The following is a 20,243-nucleotide window of genomic DNA, read 5'->3' as shown; positions in this document are numbered from 1 at the left end:
TAGAGAATTTATATACTTCTTCCATTGATCCCTTTTCCAAGTCTTTCCTTCATAGTTTTTATTTGTTTTATAGCATGTATTTAAACTCTTGCCTCATTTTTTAAAAAGAAATTCCTCTAAAACTGATTAATTTTCTTTAACCAAAAGGGCTATAAAACTGCACTCTCTCTGATCCAGATTTTTTTTTTTTACTGAATCTGTATCCCAAAGAGATGATAAAAAAGGGAAAAGGACCTATATGTGCAAAATGTTTGTAGCAGTCCTTGTTGTATTAGCAAGGAACTGGACACTGAATGGATGCCCATCCATTGGGGAATGGCTGAATAAGTTATGGTATAAGAATGTAATGGAACATTATTGTTCTTTAAGAAACAATCAGCAGGATAATTTCGGAGAGGCCTGGAGAAACTTTCATGAACTGATATTGAGTGAAATAAGTAAAACCAAGAAAACACTGTACACAGCAAAAAGAAGATTATGTGATGATCAGCTCTGATGGATATGGCTCTGAGGTGATTTAGGTCAGTTTCAACATACAATTCCAACAATACTTGTGACAAAGAATGTCATTTGCATCCAAGGAGAGGACTACAGAGACTGAACATAAATCACAGCATTTTCACCTTTGTTGGGGGTGTTGTTTTCTTGGTTGTGTTTTTCTTTCTCATTTTTTTTCCCTTTTGATTTTTCTTGTGTAGCAAAGTAAATATGGAAATATGTTTAGAACAATTGCACATATTTAACTTACTATTTAGCAAGTAATTTTCCTTCCCCTTGGGAAAAATAGAGGGAAGGAGAAAAATATGGAATGCAAGATTTTGCAAGGGTAAATGCTGAAAACTATTTTTGCATGTATTTTGAAAAGTAAAGTGTTATAATTTTTTTTTCAATGAGCGACTCCATTTTAATGCTGATATTTCTCCAATCTGATTCTTTATATACAAGGTAAACAAATGTTTCCCCAGTATCTTTCCTATCACTCAGCATTCCTAAAGAACCATCCCATTTAACAAATATTTTAAACGAAATCCCCCCCAAAAAAAGGAAAGGAAAACACACACATACAACACACATACACACACACACACACACACACTTAATCAAAACAAGTAAAAATTCTGAAAATATGTTCAATGTCCAACATTTGTAGACCTCCTGTCTTAGCAAAGGGATATGATTAGGGAGTCATTCTGAATCTTTTCTTTCCAAGCTATGTCTGTTCTTTATAATTTTGCAATATTAATTTTGAATGTTTTGATTTTTCCATTTACTTTGTTATAATCATTATGTATATCATTTTCTTGGCTCTACTTACTTCTCTCTACATCAGTTTATATAGATGTCCATATTTTCCTTTATCACATTTGTTATTTCTTATGCAGAGTTTTATTCCATTATATTTATATATCATGATTTATTTAAACATTCTTTAATTAATAGGCACCAAATTTGTTTCCAATTTTTCACTATCACACATAATGTTGCTATAAATATTTGAGTGAATATGGTAACTTTTTTCTTATCAATGACTTTCTTAGGATAAAGCCAAGTAATGAAATCTCTGAGTCAAAAGGGTTGAAATTTTAGTCACTTGATTTGCACAATTCTAAATTCCTTTCTGAAATGCTTGTACTGATTCACAATATCACCACTAATTCGTGTATCTATCTTTCCACAATCCTTTCAACACTGACATCTTTTGTCATCTTTGTCAATTTTCAGAGTATAAGATGAAACCTCATTATAAGGTTGTTAAATGTTTGCAATTCTTCGGAGGACTATTAGTTCATAACTTAAACCACTTATCTATAGGGGAATAGCTTTGGAGATATATATATATATATATATATATATATATATATATATATATATATATATATTTGTGCACACATATATGCCCACAACACACACACATACTCATATATTTCTGTAAATTGTCTATATATCTTGGATGCCAAACCTTAGCACAGAAATTTGAAACAAAGATTCTTTTTTTTCCTATTTGACTCATTCACTTTTTATTATGGGTGCAATAAATTTTTTCTGTCATGAATCAGTTATCGATTTCATCTTTAAAAACTGTTTTTATTCCTTGTTTATTTAAAAATACATTCCCTGCCTATAGTTATAAAGCCAAAAAGAGTTATATATGATCATATTTTCTTCTAATTTTTTATACAAAGATATTTAATATTGAGGTCACATGCATTTAGAATGTAGTGTTATGAATGAATATTTATAGTAAATTTCCATTTCCCAACTAGCTGCACTCTTTTGGAATCTTTTCCACTTTTCCATAATTCCTCCAAGATAATCATAATTGAAAAATCTCATAATACTTCATATTAAACCACTCAGCATTCACATCTATCATTTCTATATAGCTTCTCTCATTGTCTTATAAATCTTTTTTATTATTATTATTATAACTTTTTATTTACAAGATATATGCATGGGTAATTTTTCAGCATTGATAATTGCAAAACCTTTTGTTCCAACTTTTCCGCTACTTCCCCCCCACCCTTTCCCCCAGATGGCAGGTTGACCAATACATGTTAAATATGTTAAAGTATAAGTTAAATACATTATACGTATACATGTCCAAATAGTTACTTTGCTGTACAAAAAGAATCGGACTTTGAAATAGTGTTCAATTAACTTGTGCAGAAAATAAAAAAATGAAGGTGGACAAAAATACAGAGATTGGGAATTCTATGTAGTGGTTCATAGTCATCTCCCAGAGTTCTTTCGCTGGGTGTAGCTGGTTCAGTTCATTAACTGCTCTATTGGAACTGATTTGGTTCATCTTATTGTTGAAGATGGCCTCATTCATATATGATGAATTGATCCTCATATAGTATTGTTGTTGAAGTATATAATGATCTCCTGGTCCTGCTCATTTCACTCAGCATCAATTGATGTAAGTCTCTCCGGGCCTTTCTGAAATCATCCTGTTGGTCATTTATTACAAAACAATAATATTCCATAATATTTATATACCACAATTTATTCAGCCAATCTCCAATTGATGGGCATCCACTTACTTTCCAGTTTCTGGCCACTACAAAGAAGGCTGCCACAAACATTCTTGTACATACAGGTCCCTTTCCCTTCTGTAAAATCTCTTTGGGATATAAGCTCAGTAGTAACACTGCTGGATCAAAGGATATGCACAGTTTAATAACTTTTTGAGCATAGTTCCAAATTGCTCTCCAGAATGGCTGGATATATTCACAATTCCACCAACAGTGTCCCAGTTTTCCTACATCCTCTCCATCATTCTGCATTATCTTTCCCTGTCATGTAGTGGTATCTCAGAGTTGTCTTAATTTACATTTCTCTGATTAATAATGACTTGGAGCATCTTTTCATATGGTTAGAAATAGTTTGAAGTTCTTCGTCTAGGAATTGTCTTTTCATATTCTTTGACCATTTATCAATTGGAGACTGGCTTGATTTCTTATAAATTAGAGTCAATTCTCTATATATTTTGGAAATGAGGCCTTTATCAGAACCTTTGACTATCAAAATGTTTTCCCAGTTTATTGCTTCCCTTCTAATCTTGTCTGCATTAGTTTTGTTTGTATAAAAACTTTTCAAGTTTTCAAATTTTCTATTTTGTGATCAATAATGATCTCTAATTCTTCTTTGGTCATAAATTCCTTCCTCTTCCACAGGGCTGAGAGAAACTATCTTATATTCTTCTAATCTTTTAGATATAGAATATAATCTCATTCTTTATACCTAGGTCATGAACCTATTTTGACCTTATCTTGGTGTACAGTGTTAAGTGTGGGTCAATGCCTAGTTTCTGCCATACTAATTTCCAATTTTCCCATCAATTATTATCCCAAAAGCTGGGGTCTTTGGGTTTGTCAAATATTAGATTTTTGAAGTTATTGTCTGTTTTTTTCCTTTGAACCTAACCTATTCCACTGATCAATTAGTCTATTTCTTAGCCAATACCAAATGGTTTTGGTAACTGCTGCTTTATAATATAATTTTAGTTCTGATACAGCAAGGCTACCTTCATTTAATTTTTTTTCATTAATTCCCTTGAAATTCTTGACCTGTTTTTTCCTGTCCTAAAGATCTTGCTCTCTAGACTACCTTTTTATTTTGTGCTTCACTTTAATAGATGTTAATTCCTTAAGGTTATAGAAAAGATATTACCCATGGCAGAAATTTTCCGATATCAATTGATTGTTCATTGTTGTCATTTGTCCTCTCTTTGGTCATTTTTTCTCATTTGCTTTGAAATCTCTTCCCAAGGTCTATGCCTTTTTACTTTTAGAAAAATCAGTTGCTCCCAGAAGATGATACCTATTCTCCTTAGGCTAGATGAATATTCTAAGTTTCTCCACCAACACTTTCTTTTGATTTCTACTTTCACCCTAGTCTACTTAGTTTTTATTTAGAATGAAATTTACTAATATTCTTTCTATTATTTTGTTTTTACTGTTGTCTTTGGTTCTTATATTTGTTTACTTTTCTTGTATTTCTGCTATCTGCAGAATTTGAAAAGCAAATTTCTTTCCAGAATGATTTTCTTCCTAGAAATATTTTGAAATCCTCTTTTTATTGAATGCACATCTTTTTTTCCCTATTACCAGTTAGATTCAAGTTTGTCAGGTAGGTTACTTTGTATTGTATCTTGAGTTCTTTTACATCCTGAAATTATATTCTTTTCCTTTTGCATTTTCTTGTGGATAAAGAATAGTCTAAAGTAGTTTGATTTTTTCTTTCTTTTACATCTAAAGATACTTCTCCTGATTATTTGAAAAATTTGATGCTTGCCAATGGAATTATAATTTTTTCCTGATTATATAGATGTGGAGTTTTGTGAAGTCCCAGCTAACTCTCTGTTGACCTCAGGATCAGCCAGAGTCAGGATCAGCAAAAGTCCTTGGTCTTTAGAGGGAGAAGTAAAGGACATGGACGAAACTGCCACCAGCTCTCTACCTACCAATCTCTTTCCTCCTCCAAAATAACTCTGGCTTGTCTTATTCCATCCCCTAATCCCTCCTACAATTATCTGTATACACCAAAAGATTGAGCCAGCACACAATAGTGAGAAGGGCCATTTTCCAAGCATATGCTAAAAGAGTATTGTCCAATAGGTAATTAGCCTTAAGTGTTTGGTTGTCTGATTCCAGTGCACCTATTCAGAGTTTCAGCCCTTTACAGAGTTTGAAGCATATGCCTTTTGTTTAAATGGAATCTGTAGATTTTTTTTGCAAGTGGTACACTGTGTATAGAAACTCTGGGTAGTTTTCTTGCATTGCAGTGTTTAACATTTTTGATTTACAGTAATTTTTTATGAAATCTATAATCCTTAACCTGTTTTTTAAAAATTGTTGGTTCCTATATTTGAGACAATGTTTTGCTTGAAGGTAGATCATGATTGATTTAATCTGATTGCTTTTCCTTTCTCCTCTTCAAGCTAGTTCTTCACTTCCATCTATTTGTGTTCCCAAATCAGTTATTTCCTCTTATTTTTATTTGATAAGGCTTGCCATCATGGATTCAAAATTTTCTATTCTGCCAATTATTTCTATTGTGTAGACTAAAAATTCTCCGTTTACTACTATAATTTCATTTTTTAACAACTCAATAGAATCTTGCTGTGGTTCTATGCTCTATACTGTGTAATCCATAGGGTCCTCTACTTCATTGTTTCATTTAACTTTTTCTCGCAGTATTTATTCAAATATTTATTCAATTTATTCATTTATCTATACTTTTTAATTGATCTGGACCCCATAAATCCTTCTGTTATCCCACTGTATAAAACTGTGAATGAATTATTTAACCAATATTTGTCTCAACTTACTTAACAATACAATGGAAATAATATTATCCATATCACAGAATTTTTGTGAGGATCAAATAAGATGTTTATAAATAGTGCTTAGGACAAATGTAATAGATGCATTATAAATGTATATATGCTTTCCCTTCCCCCATCTGTTAATACTATATTTTCTGTTGGTTTGTTATGGTCGTTAATTGAGTTACCTTCCTCCTGAGATATCTATTTGGTAATTTCAAGTTGTTTTTTTCCCTCAGAATTCTTTGTTTCTCATTGTCTGAGTCTATTCCCTTTGAGTGTGGTTTTACTTCCTGGGGGCTGGATTTCAAAGATATCTCAGTCTTCTTTCATGATGGGAAATTTATCATATACCAGTCTTTATCTCTATTGGAAATAACTTCTACAGGGAATGGAAATGGCCAATGTTGCAAGATAAGATCTTTCTCTCAGACTTGGTGGAATATCACACAGGAATACATGTGGTCTTCTCCAGTTCCTCTGTTCTTTGGCTTTCTGGTTGAGCTATGTTGAGGCACAAATGCTGTTGTATTATTGTAGTAATCTCTAGCAAGCTTCTGCTCTTTGGATTTCTGTAGAGTTGAGTTAGATTGCAAGTCTGTGACTCAGCTTCCTGCAGCCCTATTTCTGGAATATGATGGGTGATGGAATCTGGGGGGAATAAAGGTGCTGAGAGAGAAGGTTAGTGGCTAGAGAGCATTAGCCTTCTTTATTGTTAGTTTATTGAATTATCTCCTTTAAATCCTTGGTGCCCCAGAACAGAGAAGACATTACTTCATCCCCTGCATATCTATTTTACAGAAGTTTAAGAGTTTGTGAGGACTGAAGAAAATGTTTATCCTTCCATTTTGATGTGACTGAAACTTTTCCCAAATTTTATGTTTTAAAAAAAGTGCTACATGAATCTAAATACCAAGAAATAGATCATTTCAGTGGAAAAAGATACATTGATATCATGCCCCTAAATTTAATCACTAAATTTAATCCAAGTTTCTAAACATTGAGCCTGAATACCAACCTTCGTTGTTCCTCTCCATGCTCCCCTGAAGGAACAGTTAAACATTCATCCATATGACCATGAAGTAATCTGAGCACATCACCTCCAATTAGATATCCTAAAAAGAGAAAATATGTCATCATTGATCACAGAAATTCGTACAATTTTGACCTGGAACACCATCTAATTGAAGAGGATTACTTTTATTATCTTGCCAAGAACCAAGACTCTAGGAATTCTTAGAGAGCATGGCCTGATTTCAATTATCTGTCCCATTAAAATAAAAAGGCAGTTTGTTGGCACTTTAGGAAATTCTATAGATGACAAAATGAATAATACAATGGCTACTTATTTTATATGATACCTTTCCTCCTTTTCTAATAGCATCAAGGAAATCTACATAATCTGAATAACTGACCCATTCTGATATATACTACTTTCCTACAAGCAATGCAATGTTGTTGTTGTTTTTTTTTTTTTTTTTTTTTGTATTTGATTTATTTATTTAATATTTTTCCCAGACAAAGAAACCAAAGGAGGGAGGGAGAGAGGAAGAGAGAATGCTTCAGTCTGTATTCAGATAATCAGTCCCTCTCTGACTATGGACGGAATTTTTCATCATAAGTCCTTCAAAGTAGTAGTGGATCAGTTTAATGCTGAGAATAGCAAAATCCTTTGTCAATAGTTGTCCCAGAATATTGCTATTACTTTGTGTATAGTACATTTCACTTTGCTTGAGTTCATGGAGGACTTTCTACGTTTTTTTAAAGCAATATTATTTTGTTTTCTTATAATCTAAATCTAACTGCAGTAAGTTCAAAGGATACTTCAGACCACTGTAAAACTCTCACTCATAACTTAAATATATTGCTTTATCTGTATTAACAGAAGACAATGACAATGTGGTAAAGTAGAAAGGGCACTGAATTTGAAGCTGGATTCCACATTCAATTCCATCATCTTGAAATTTATTAGCTGCATGACCTTAGTCAAATCACTAAGTCATTTCCTATCTTTAAAACAAGTAGATGAATCCTGTCTGAAGGCACACAGGTTCTGAATTTAAATGAAGCACTCAAGACTATAATAATGCCAATCATATCTTTACTAACACCATCAAAGAACATAAGACAATTCATGATAAAAGTTAGATACAATCACAGTGAATGTACCTACTTAGACTTTTCTCAGACCCTCACAGAAATTTATTCTGTCTCAGCAGCAGCCTGTGGAAATGTCAAAGTCTCATCAGATCAGAAAAAATTTTCTTTGTCCCTAACTGTTTTTATTACTGAATACCATGATGGATTGTTCCAACATCTGTTAAAAACACTCTATGTGTGCACATCATAAATGTATGTGGTATGTGTATGTGTGTGAAAGAGAGAGAGAGAGAGACAGTGAGAGATAGAGAGAGATGAAGAGTTAGACACAGGGGGAGGAAAAGGGAGAGGAAGAGAGAAAGAAGGAGAGAGAGATGATTGGATTGTGTGTCTGAATTCTCTACTTTTTCAATTTTAGAGTTAGGTTGGTGTCAGGCATAGGGAATGCTGTTGGACTTGGAGTCAGTAAAAATTGAGTTCAAATATAGCTTCAAATATTTAGTAGTCATTAAAACCCTGAGGAAATCACTTTAAATCTCTCTATCCCTCAGTTTTCTCATCTCTAAAATGACATGATAGCATCTATCTCCTAGGACTATGAGAAGATAAAATAAGCTATTGGTAAAACACTTTGCAAACCTTCATGCACTATGCAAAGGCTAGCTATTATTATCAACAAGATCATTATCTGATTTTTTACAATTAATTTTCTGCTGTGCTATCACTTCAGGTGCAAATAATAACAACAATAATATTTGCATAGTACTTTACTAAGAATAATAAAGATAACATTTAGATAGTATTTTAAGACATGCAAAATACTTTGTATAATTATTTCATTTGAGCTTATCCTTGGCATAGCCTTGTGAGGTAAGTACTACTCTTATTCTAATTTTACAGATGAAGAAATTGAAATTAAAGGGTCAACTGATTTGCTCTTGTTCCTGTAGCTAGTCTGTGAAGAAGGCACGATTCTAATTCAGGTCATTCTGAATCTCATCCTGATGCTCTATTCTGTGGGGCATGAGCTACTTCATCCAGATACTGTTTAAACAGTTAAAACAATCGAGGATGCAACACTTCTGCCTGAATCTTATCGCAAGGGATAGGACTTTATGATTTCTAAGAACTCTTCCAGTTCCAAATCGATGAATTATGAATTATAAAGTAAATGGGATACTTATTCATAAACTCTCAACAAAATTACAAAAAAGATGATCTACTTGCCAGCCCACAAAAGCTTTCTCATTAAACAGAATTCTCCTTACCTTGGGCTGCTTCACTTCCTGAACTGATTGGGGCCACACTCCAGAGGGTCTGCTGGAATGCAGCATCTACATGTAAGATGTCACTGCCATAAGACAAATGCTGTAATAAGAGGCAAAAGAAGGCATTTACTGAAATACAAAGTAAATTCATTTGTTTAAAGATTTTAGCAACTTATCATGAAAAATCAAAATTACTACTGAGTTTTAAATATTTTATAGTTTTATAGTTAAGGTAAGCAACTTAGCACTTTGTACAAATGATATACTAAAAGATCCTTATGGACTGATCAAACACAAAGTACTAAAAATGGAAATGGGAAATTAAAAGATGGAATTTATATTATAAAAATGTTTTCCTTTTTTTTTCAAAGAAATTTATATTTTATTATGGGTATAAAGTACCAAAATGCTGAATATATTTGCAAGATGAAATTTCAATGTAAATTTTTCCACATGCTATTTAATATCATTTAAGTAGCTTAAATCTGGAAGGCACCAATCATCCTTCTAAGACTTAGCAAGGTTCTAAAAGAATCCTGTTTGAGATGTGTTAGCCACTAGATGGTAGTATTTTATTATGGGAGCTAAATATTCTGCTCCCAATCTCTTCATAGTCCTTACAAATTGAACTAAAATTTGCCTCTTTACCAAAAATAGAAATCTAAAATTAAAATATAAGTATAAATGTATATTCTAAAACAAAATATAATAGAATTATGTATTACTTTTAATTAAGAACTTAAAGAATTTAAAGAAAAATATACTAAGCAAATTTAAGTACCTTGCTAGCTAAACCTTATTCATCTAGCACTACTTGACTAAAGTTTTAAATTCTCAACACTTCTTTTAGAATTAGGAGCCATCTTTAGCATATGAATTACTACTTGGTAGTATAATATATCCCTATAATATTTCTATTAAATGTTTGTGTGACTCACTAAGGGCAGGTTAATTTTTTTTAGTTATTTGGTTTATTCATAACAAAGACATAGTAGCCTCAGCAAAACTTTCCCAGGATTTGTGTTTACTTGTATAACATTAGACACTACTGCTTTTAATTACTTTAAGGCTATTCTCACCATACTCCATCCTAGATATATCATATCTGGAGTACTTATGGTTAGTATCACGTTTCCAAAAGGAAAAAATATACTGAAAAGCACAAAGAAAGGGTAATCAGGATGGTGAGATGGTCATATAGTGCAATGTCATTTAAAAGAACTAGGGGAATTTAACTTGGAGAAGACAGAGGTAAAATAAAAAGATGATAGCTATCTTCAAGTACTTGAGGGACTGTTACATGAAGGAGAGTAGTCTTATTCTGCTTAATCTCAGAGAGCAGAACTAATAAGAAAGAATAGATGTTACAAAGAGGCAAATTTAAATTTGGTGTAAAGAAGATATTCCAGACAATTAAAACTATTCCAAAGGAATGGGCAGCCGTGGTAGGTGATGAGTTAGGCCTCCCTGAAGATGCTAAAAATAATAGGACTTTAAAGTATACAAAGATTTTTACATATTTTATCTCATTTAATCTTCATAACAACTTTGTGACATTATCCCTATTTTGCATATGAGAAACCTGAAGCTGAGAAAGATTGAATGATTTGACCAGAGTCACATAGCTAACATGTGAGACAACATTTGAACTTAGGTCTTCCTGATTCTAATGCCAGCATTCTATCCACTGTCTCACTTAAAAACAGAATTTTTTTTACATATATAGGTTCTAATAAACACACATTTATACATATGTAGAGACATAGCAAGACACTGTAGACAGAATAATGGCCTCAGAGTTAGGAAACACAGGTTCAATTTTCTCTTTAAAAATAAAGTTTTATTGTCTTGTTTTTACATTGCAAACATTTACAGATTACAAACATCTTCTGAGAAGTCTCTTGCAACAAAGTAAAATATTTAAGCTAAACAATACTATAGTGTCCTCATTTAAAAGTATAAACAATATTTCACATCTAGCACATTTCTCACCTCTGTTTTTAAAAATTGAAAAACAATTATTTTTTTTTCTCCCTCCCCATTGAAAAAAAATAAATTTTCTCATAACAAATATGCATAGCCAAGCAATATCCTTCAATGGCTATATGTCTTTGTGTATATATATTAACATACACACAAACACATACATATAAATATATACACATTTGTGTATATGTGTGGGGGGCACACACATGTCCACCTCTCATTCTTCATCCTAATATATTATTGCTCTTTACTGGAAAGCATGATTTGCTATCAATTCTCTTGGATCATGAATGGTCACTGTTCTTAAAAGTTGATCATCCTTACAATTTTGTTGTTATTATATAAATTGTTCTCTTAGTTTTTCTCCTTTCATTCTTCATCAGTTAGGAAAAGTCTTCAAATGTTTTGTAATATTGATGTTATAGTATAATTTGTTCTAGTTCTTCATTGTTTCACTATGTATCAGTTCATATAAATTTTTATGACATTTTGAAATAATTTCTTAAAGCACAAATAATATAATATTATAACATAATATTAATAATACTATTGTAATACCTCAAATCTCACTTCAAACATTTAATTTCTCTTTGATTTCTGGACAAAATCTCTAAACTCCTACTTTCTCCTCTATAATAAGAATATATCCAGAATCAGTTGTGTTTTCAGTATGAGTAATTCCCTGGGTCAAAACAAATTGGAGCACTTAATAACTAAGTGCTAGAAGATTTCCCAACTCACATAAAAAGTCACTTCTACGCCTTGGCCTGGATTATAAACTTAGTATGGAATTCTTTTTATTCCTTCTCAGATAGACTTCTTGATTCACTATGATATATTATCTCTATTTATTTAAAAAATGAGTAAAATAATATCAATGTTCCATACACTTATGGGGCCATTATGAGGAAAAAGACTTTGTTAACTTTAAAATAGCTTATGAATGTGAATTATTAATACAATAACTAACTTACAGATAGTGCTATAAGGTTTACACAACACTTCACATATATTATCTCATTTGATAGAAAGGACAAGATTACATATGTAATCCCATTGGTAAAGGAAACTGACAGATGAAGTAACTCCCGCTATCAATGCTAGTCTAAACCTTATAGTATTAGAAAGTTGTCTAGAACAATGAGAGGTTGTCCTTAGCAGTGTTAGCTTATTTTTTCACACAAGCTATTGCTCCAGAAAAAGTATTCAACTGATGAAATAAGGAAAAGGAGGAAGAAGGGAAAGGAAGAAATGACAAATCAGAACTGGAATTGATCATCTTGTTTAATTTCTTCATTTTGCAGATGAGACAACTACAACACAGAACATTTAAGGGACTTACATCATATAAGAAGTTAAGCAGCAGCATTCCTCAAACCCAATTATAATATTATTTTTACTAAATCAAATCATAAAATGCTAACAGGAGATCCCTTGTAAATAATATATGAGTAATTTGTTATCTAAACCTAGGAAGAGAATTTTATTAATCACTATGTAGTTCATTACAACATTATTTTATATATAAAATCACCATGATATTTTGTACTTACCAAATATCTTTCAGAGGACACGCTGACTAAAATTAGGTCATCTCCAACTCGTACTTTTTCTCCTTCTGAACGCTGTTTGGAAGCAGGGTGAATGGTCCACCAACATGCTTCACCTACAATAATATTCCAAATCAAATTTAGTAAAATAGACCTTGCCTATAAGAAAACAATAATCTAACTGAGGATGATATATACTTGTATAGATATTTTGCATCAGGTACAAAATAGATACAGGATTATTTGTAGAAAAAAGAGAAAAAAACCATTAGCAGCTGCTGAAATCAGAAAAGGTTCCATTTAGAATTTAGCAATTAAAATTAAACTAAAGAACTCTAAGAATTCTAAGTAGAGAAGAAGAAAAATGAATTCTGATTATGAGCAACATCTTGTGATGTCAAGGAGAAAGGAAATGGACTGCTATATATTTGGAATAGCAAAGAAGGACTATTTCCCATGTTCATAAAAGGGTCATTAAAAGTTCATAAATGGAAATAAAGCTACTGTAGCTTACTAATTATAGGGGAATGACACAAACTTTTTCAGGAAAATAAATGGTTGGAGATGGGAGAGATAGAAGAGAAACTGAAGCAAGCAAAAAAAAAAAAAAATAGGAGGCTCTCATAGTAGTCTAGGTAAGGAGTGACAAAGGCCTGAAGTAAAGAGGGAGTTATTTGAGCCTAAAGAAAGGGATGATGTAAGAGGGGTTGAAGAGATAAAAATGATAAGATTTCATAAATGAATGGATATGTGGGGTAAAGATAAATGAAATGTCTTAGATAATATTAATGTCACAATCTGGGCAACTGGAAGACTAGTGGTACTATTCTTAAGAAAAATAGAAAACTCTAAAGAGAAACACTGAGAATTATCTCTTTTTAAGTCTTTGCAGATTTCATTAATATAAAACATAAAATTTATTTATTTATTGTTTGCTGAGGAAATGAGGTTAAGTGACTTGCCCAGGTTCACATAGCTAGGAAATGTTAAATGTCAGGTCAAATTTGAAATGAGGTCCTCTTGATTTCAGGGCTGGTGCTCTATCCACTGTGCCACCTAACTACCCCATGTATAAATTTTCTTTTTTTTTAATGGTCTAATTGTTTTTTTATTATTAATTTTATAATTATAAAATTTTTTGACAGTACATATGCAATTTTTTATAACACTATCCCTTGTATTCATTTTTCCCCAAAATTTCCCTTCCCTCCCTCTACTCCTTCCCCTAGATGACAGGCAATCCCATACATATTAAATGTGTTACAATATAACCTAGATACAATATATGTGTGTAAATCCAATTTTCTTGTTGCACTTTAAGAATTGGATTCAGAAGGTATAAGTAACCTGGGTAGATAGACAGTAGTACTAACAGTTTACATTTAATTCCCAGTGTTCCTCCTGTGGGTGTAGTTGTTTCTGTCCATCATTAATCAAATGGAAGTGAGTTCTATCTTCTTTATGTGAAGATATCCACTTCTATCAGAATACATCCTCATAGAGTATCGCTGTGGAAGTGTATAGTGATTTTCTGGTTCTGCTCATTTCACTCAGCATCAGTTGATGTAAGTCTCTCCAAAACTCTCTGTATTCATCCTGCTGGTCATTTCTTACAGAGCAATAATATTCCATAACATGCATATACCATAATTTATCCACCCATTCTCCAATTGATGGACATACATTCATTTTCCATTTTCTAGCCACTACAAAAAGAGCTGCCATAAACATTTTGGCACATATAGTTCCTTTCTCAACTTTAGTATTTCTATGGGATATAAGCCCAATAGTAGCACTGCTGGATCAAAGGGTATGCACAGTTTGATAACTTTTTGGGCATAGTTCCAAATTGCTCTCCAGAATGGCTGGATTCTTTCACAACTCCACCAACAATGCATCAGTGTCCTAGTTTTCCCACATCCTCTCCAACATTCATCATTAATAGTTCCTGTCATCTTAGCCAATCTGACAGGTGTGTAGTGGTGTCTCAGAGTTGTCTTTAATTTGCATTTCTCTGATCAGTAGTGATTTGAACACTCATATGAGTGGATATAGTTTCAATTTCATCATCTGAGAATTGTCTGTTCATATCCTTTGACCATTTATCAATTGGACAATGGTTTTATTTCTTTTAAATTAGGGTCAGTTCTCTATATATTTTGGAAATGAGGCCTTTATCAGAACCTTTAACTGTAAAAATATTTTCCCAATTTGTTACTTCCCTTCTAATCTTGTTTGCATTAGTTTTGTTTGTACAAAAACTTTTTAATTTGATGTAATCAAAATCTTCTATTTTGTGATCAATAATGATCTCTAGTTTTCCTTTGGTCATAAATTCCTTCCTCCTTCACAGATCTGAGAGGTAGACTATCCTCTGTTCCTCTAATCTATTTATGATTTCATTCTTTATGCCTAAATCATGGACCCATTTTGAGCTTATCTTGGTATATGGTATTAAGTGTCAGTCCATATCTCATTTCTGCCATACTAATTTCCAGTTTTCCCAACAGTTTTTTTCAAATAATGAATTCTTATCCCAAATGATGGTATCTTTAAGTTTGTCAAACACTAGATTGCTATAGTTGTACCCTATTTTATCCTATGTACCTAATTTATTCCACTGATCGACTAGTCTATTTCTTAGCCAGTACCAAATGGTTTTTGGTGACTGCTGCTTTATAATATAGCTTTAGATCAGGTACAGCTAGACCACCTTCATCTGACTTCTTTTTTCATTAGTTCTCTTGAAATTCTCGACCTTTTATTCTTTCATAGGAATTTTGTTGTTATTTTTCTAGGTCATTAAAATAGTTTCTTGGGAGTCTGATTGGTATAGCACTAAATAAATAGATTAGTTTGAGGAGTTTTGTCATCTGTATTATATTTGCTCGGCCTATCCACGAGCACTGAATGTCTTTCCAATTATTTAAATCTGATTTTATTTTTGTGGCAAGTGTTTTGTAATTTTGCTCATATAATTCCTAACTTTTCTTTGGTAGATGGATTCCCAAATATTTTATATTCTCAACATTTGTTTGGAATGGAATTTCTCTTTGTATCTCTTGCTATTGCATTTTGTTGGTGATGTATACAAATGCTGAGGATTTATGTGGATTTATTTGTATCCAGCAACTTTGCTAAAGTTGTGAATTATTTCTAATAACTTTTTATTAGAATCTCTGGGGTTCTCTAAGTATACCATCATATCATCTGCAAAGAGTGACAGTTTGATTTCCTCATTACCTACTCTTATTCCTTTAATCTCTTTCTTGACTCTTATTGCCGAAGCTAGCGTTTCTAATACAATATTGAATAGTAATGGTGATAGTGGGTAACCTTGTTTCACTCCTGATCTTACTGGGAAAGGTTCCAGTTTATCTCCATTACATATTATGCTTACTGATGGTCTTAAATATATGCTCCTGATTACTCTAAAGAATAGTCCATTTATTCCTATATTCTCAAGCGTTTTTTGTAGGAATGGATGTTGGATTTTATCAAATGCTTTTTCAGCATCTATTGAGATGATCATATGGTTTTTATTAATTTGATTATTAATATGGTCAATTACACTAATAGTTTTCCTAATATTAAACCAGCCCTGCATTCCTGGTATAAATCCTACTTGATCATAGTGTATTATCCTGGGAATGATTTTCTGAATTCTTTTTGCTAATATCTTATTTAAAATTTTAGCATCAATATTCATTAAGGAAATTGGTCTATAATTTTTTCTCAGTTTTCGATCGACCTGGTTTAGGTATCAGTACCATGTCTGTGTCATAAAAGGATTTTGGTAGGACTCCTACATCCCCTATTTTTTCAAATAATTTATATAGCATTGGGGCTAATTGTTCTTTAAATGTTTGGTAGAATTCACATGTAAATCCATATAGTCCTGGGGACTTTTTCCTGGGGAGTTGATTAATAGCTTGTTCTATTTCTTTTTCTGAAATGGGACTATTTAAGTAGTTTACCTCCTCCTCTGTTAATCTAGGAAGCCTATATTTTTGGAGATAGTCATCCATTTCACTTAAGTTATCAAATTTATTGGCATAAAGTTGGGCAAAGTAACTCTTTATTATTTCTCTAATTTCCTCTTCACTGGTGGAAAGATCCCCCTTTTCATTTTTAAGACTAACAATTTGATTTTCCTCTTTCCTTTTTCTGATCAGATTTACCAAAGGTTTATCTATTTTGTTGCCTTTTTTATAAAACCAACTCTTGGTTTTATTTATTAATTCAATACTTTTTTACTTTCAATATTATTGATTTCTCCTTTAAATTTTAGAATTTCAAGTGTAGTTTTTGGTTGGGGGTTTTTAATTTATTCTTTTTCTAGCTTTTTAAGTTGCAGGCCCAAGTTATTAAACTTCTCTTTCTCTATTTTATTCAAATAAACCTCTAAAGATATAAAATTTCCCTTTATTACCGCTTTAGCTGCATCCCACAGATTTTGGTATGATATCTCATCATTGTCATTATCTTGGGTGAAATTATTACCCAGTCATTCTTTAAGATGAGATTATTCAGTTTCCAATTACTTTTTGATCTATTTACCCCTAACTTCTTACTGAATGTAGCTTTTATTGCATTGTGATCTGAGAAGAAGGCATTTATTATTTCTGCCTTCCTACATTTAATTTTGAGATCTTTATGTCCTAATATATGGTCAATTTTTGTATAGGATTCATGAACTGCTGAGAAGAAAGTATACTCCTTTCTGTCACCATTCAGTTTTTTCCAAAGGTCTATCATACCTAGTTTTTCTAATGTTCTATTTACCTCTTTAATTTCTTTCTTATTTGTTTTGTGGTTTGATTTATTTAATTCTGAGAGTGTAAGGTTGAGATCTCCCACTATTATAGTTTTGCTATCTATTTCTTCTTGCAACTCTCTTACCTTTTCCTTTAGGAAGTTAGATGCTATACCACTTGGTGCATATATGTTTAGCATTGATATGGCTTCATTGTCTATGCTACCTTTTAGCAGGATATAGTTTCCTTCCTTATCTCTTTTAATTAGATCAATTTCTGCTTTTGCTTGATCTGAGATAAGGATGGCTACCCATGCTTTTTTGGCTTTACCTGAAGCATAATAGATTCTGCTCCAACCTTTTACCTTTACTCTGTATGTATCTCCCTGCTTTAAGTGTGTTTCCTGTAAACAACATATTGTAAGGTTCTGACTTTTGATCCAGTCTGTTATCCGCCTCCATTTAATGGGAGAGTTCATCCCATTCACATTTACAGTTAAAATTACTAATTATGTATTTCCTTCCATCATGTTATCCCCTGATTATGCTTTTTTTCACCTTGTCCCCTGAACTCCTTCCCCAGTATTTAATTTATGGACCCCACTTGTGATGCACAGCCCTCCCTTTTTAGTATCCCTCCCCCCTCCTTCCAAGTCCCTTCCCTTATTCCCCTTTTCCTTTTCCCTTTTCCTCTCCCCCCTTATAATGAGGTAAGAGAGAATTCTCTGAAAAAATTGTCAATTATTTACTCTTTGAGCCTACTCTGATGAGAGTAAGATTCACACAATGTTTCTCCCCCTCTCTAAATTCCCTCAGATGTAGTAGAATTTCTATGCTTCTTCCTGGGATGTAGTTTCCCTCTTTTTATCTCTCCTTTCCCTTTTTCTGATACTATCCCCTTCCCTTTACTACTTCCCTTGTTTATGTTATATCAGTAAAATCAAATTATCCATGTGGACTTTCTGTATATCCGCAACAGAGATACAGTTCTCAAGAGTTCTTTTTACCTTTTTCTGCTTCTCCTGTATCTTGTGGATGTATATCAAATGTTTTGTTTAAGTCTGGTTTTTTCCTTAGAAACAAATGGAATTCTTCTGTTTCATTAAATGTCCATCTTCTTCCATGGAAGAAAATGCTAAACTTGGCTGGGTAGTTTATTCTTGGTTGTAGTCCTAGTTCTTTTGCCTTTCAGAATATCACGTTCCAGGCCCTCTGATCTTCAATGTGGAGGCAGCCAGATCTTGAGTGACCCTTATTGTGGCACCTTGATATTTGAATTTTTTTTTCCTAGCTGCTTGCAATATTTTTTCCTTTGTTTGATAGTTCTGCTGCTTAGCCACAATGTTCTATGGAGTTCTTTTTTTAGGTCTTTTTCAGAAGGTATTCGATGAATTCTTTCAATGCCTATTTTCCCTTCTGTTTCTATTATCTCTGGCCAGTTCTCTTTGATGATTTCCTGTAAAATAGAATCTAGGTTCTTTTTTTCATCTTAATTTTTGGGAAGTCCAATGATCCTCAGATTATCTCTCCTAGATCTATTTTCTAGGTCTATAGAGTTTCCCAGTAAATATTTGACGTTATTCTCCAGCTTTTCATATTTTTTTTTTTGTTTTGTTTGTCTGATTCTTGGTTTCTCAATGAATCATTCATTTCTATTTGTTCATTCCTGATTTTTAATGAGTTATTTTCTTCATTCACATTTTTTAATTCTTTTTGTATATGTCCAATTAAGTTTTTAAATGAATTATTTTGCTCTGTTGTATTTTTTTATATTTCACTAATTTTTTTTTTTTTTAGTGATTTATTTTCTTTTTCCAAATCACAAATCCTACTTTCTTGGGAATTTTTTATTTCTTCCAATTCAGAAATCTTACTTTCCTGTGATTTTTTAACCTTTTCCAATTCACAAATTTTGCTTCCCTGCACCTCCTGTGAATTCTTTACTTTTTCCAACTCAAATTTCAGGATGTTGTTATTCTCTATCATAGCTTCTCTTTCCTTTCCCTACTTTTCTTCAAACTCTCTTAACTTTTTAATAATCTCTTCTAGGAGATAGTTATGTGATGGGGGATAGGAATCATTCCCCTTTAGGGTGTTATCTGGAGACTCTCTGCTGTTAACCTCCTTGGGGTTAGATACCCGCTCTTTCTCTGTATAGAAGGTATCAATCGTTTTCTTCATCTTCTTACTCATTATTACTCTGTGGGGTGGTCTGCCCTTTGGGTAAGAAATTTATCAGCTTCCTCCCAGATAGGGATAGGTTGCCGCTATCCTGTGTCTGGACTAAGAGAAAGCTCTAGAAGTGAATTCCCCTCCCCCCAAGAAGTGACTTAGAGATGGTTAGCATGGCTGCATTGCGAGGAGTGCCCAGTGAAGGACCCCCGCTGTATGGCCTAGGGACTGCCCTGAGGTTTAAGGCTGAACAGAGAAAGTGTCATAAACCCCAGCCAAAGCCTCCTTAAATCATCATGAATAATTGGGTATTCTGGATACCTCAAAACTGAAGAATATCAATATCTAGTTCTTTACATTATTTAATTAGTGAAATGAATGGTGAAATGATACAGCTCTCTCATTTTTCCAAAATATTTTACATTAACTATTTAATCTATGTTCACATTTTATAATATGTGGAAAAAAACCAGAAATAGAATCCAGGAGATTTCATTTTACAATCTTCATGTTTTCCTTTACCTAAGAGCCTGCTAAATTATGCAATTCAGAGAACTCTCCTATCAGAGATTAGTGTAGAT

The 20,243-nt window shown here is 32.5% G+C and overlaps 1 protein-coding gene across 2 annotated transcripts in view; it reads right to left on the bottom strand.

Moving 5' to 3' along the window:
• Positions 1 to 20,243, bottom strand: part of RYR2 (ryanodine receptor 2) — a 699,155-nt gene that overhangs the window by 407,955 nt on the left and 270,957 nt on the right. For both annotated transcript variants that reach the window (XM_074262493.1, XM_074262494.1), the window contains 3 exons: positions 12,738 to 12,850; positions 9,199 to 9,298; positions 6,849 to 6,945 (listed from right to left, as the gene is read on the bottom strand). In XM_074262493.1, coding sequence (XP_074118594.1) covers positions 6,849 to 6,945; positions 9,199 to 9,298; positions 12,738 to 12,850 — 310 coding nt within the window. The remainder of the gene's footprint in view (positions 1 to 6,848; positions 6,946 to 9,198; positions 9,299 to 12,737; positions 12,851 to 20,243) is intronic.

This window comes from Sminthopsis crassicaudata, chromosome 4 (genome assembly GCF_048593235.1).
Source record: "Sminthopsis crassicaudata isolate SCR6 chromosome 4, ASM4859323v1, whole genome shotgun sequence".
In the NCBI taxonomy this organism is placed as follows: domain Eukaryota; kingdom Metazoa; phylum Chordata; class Mammalia; order Dasyuromorphia; family Dasyuridae; genus Sminthopsis; species Sminthopsis crassicaudata.
Note: the sequence above shows the minus strand (reverse complement) of the source record. Positions and strands in the feature narration are given on the sequence as shown.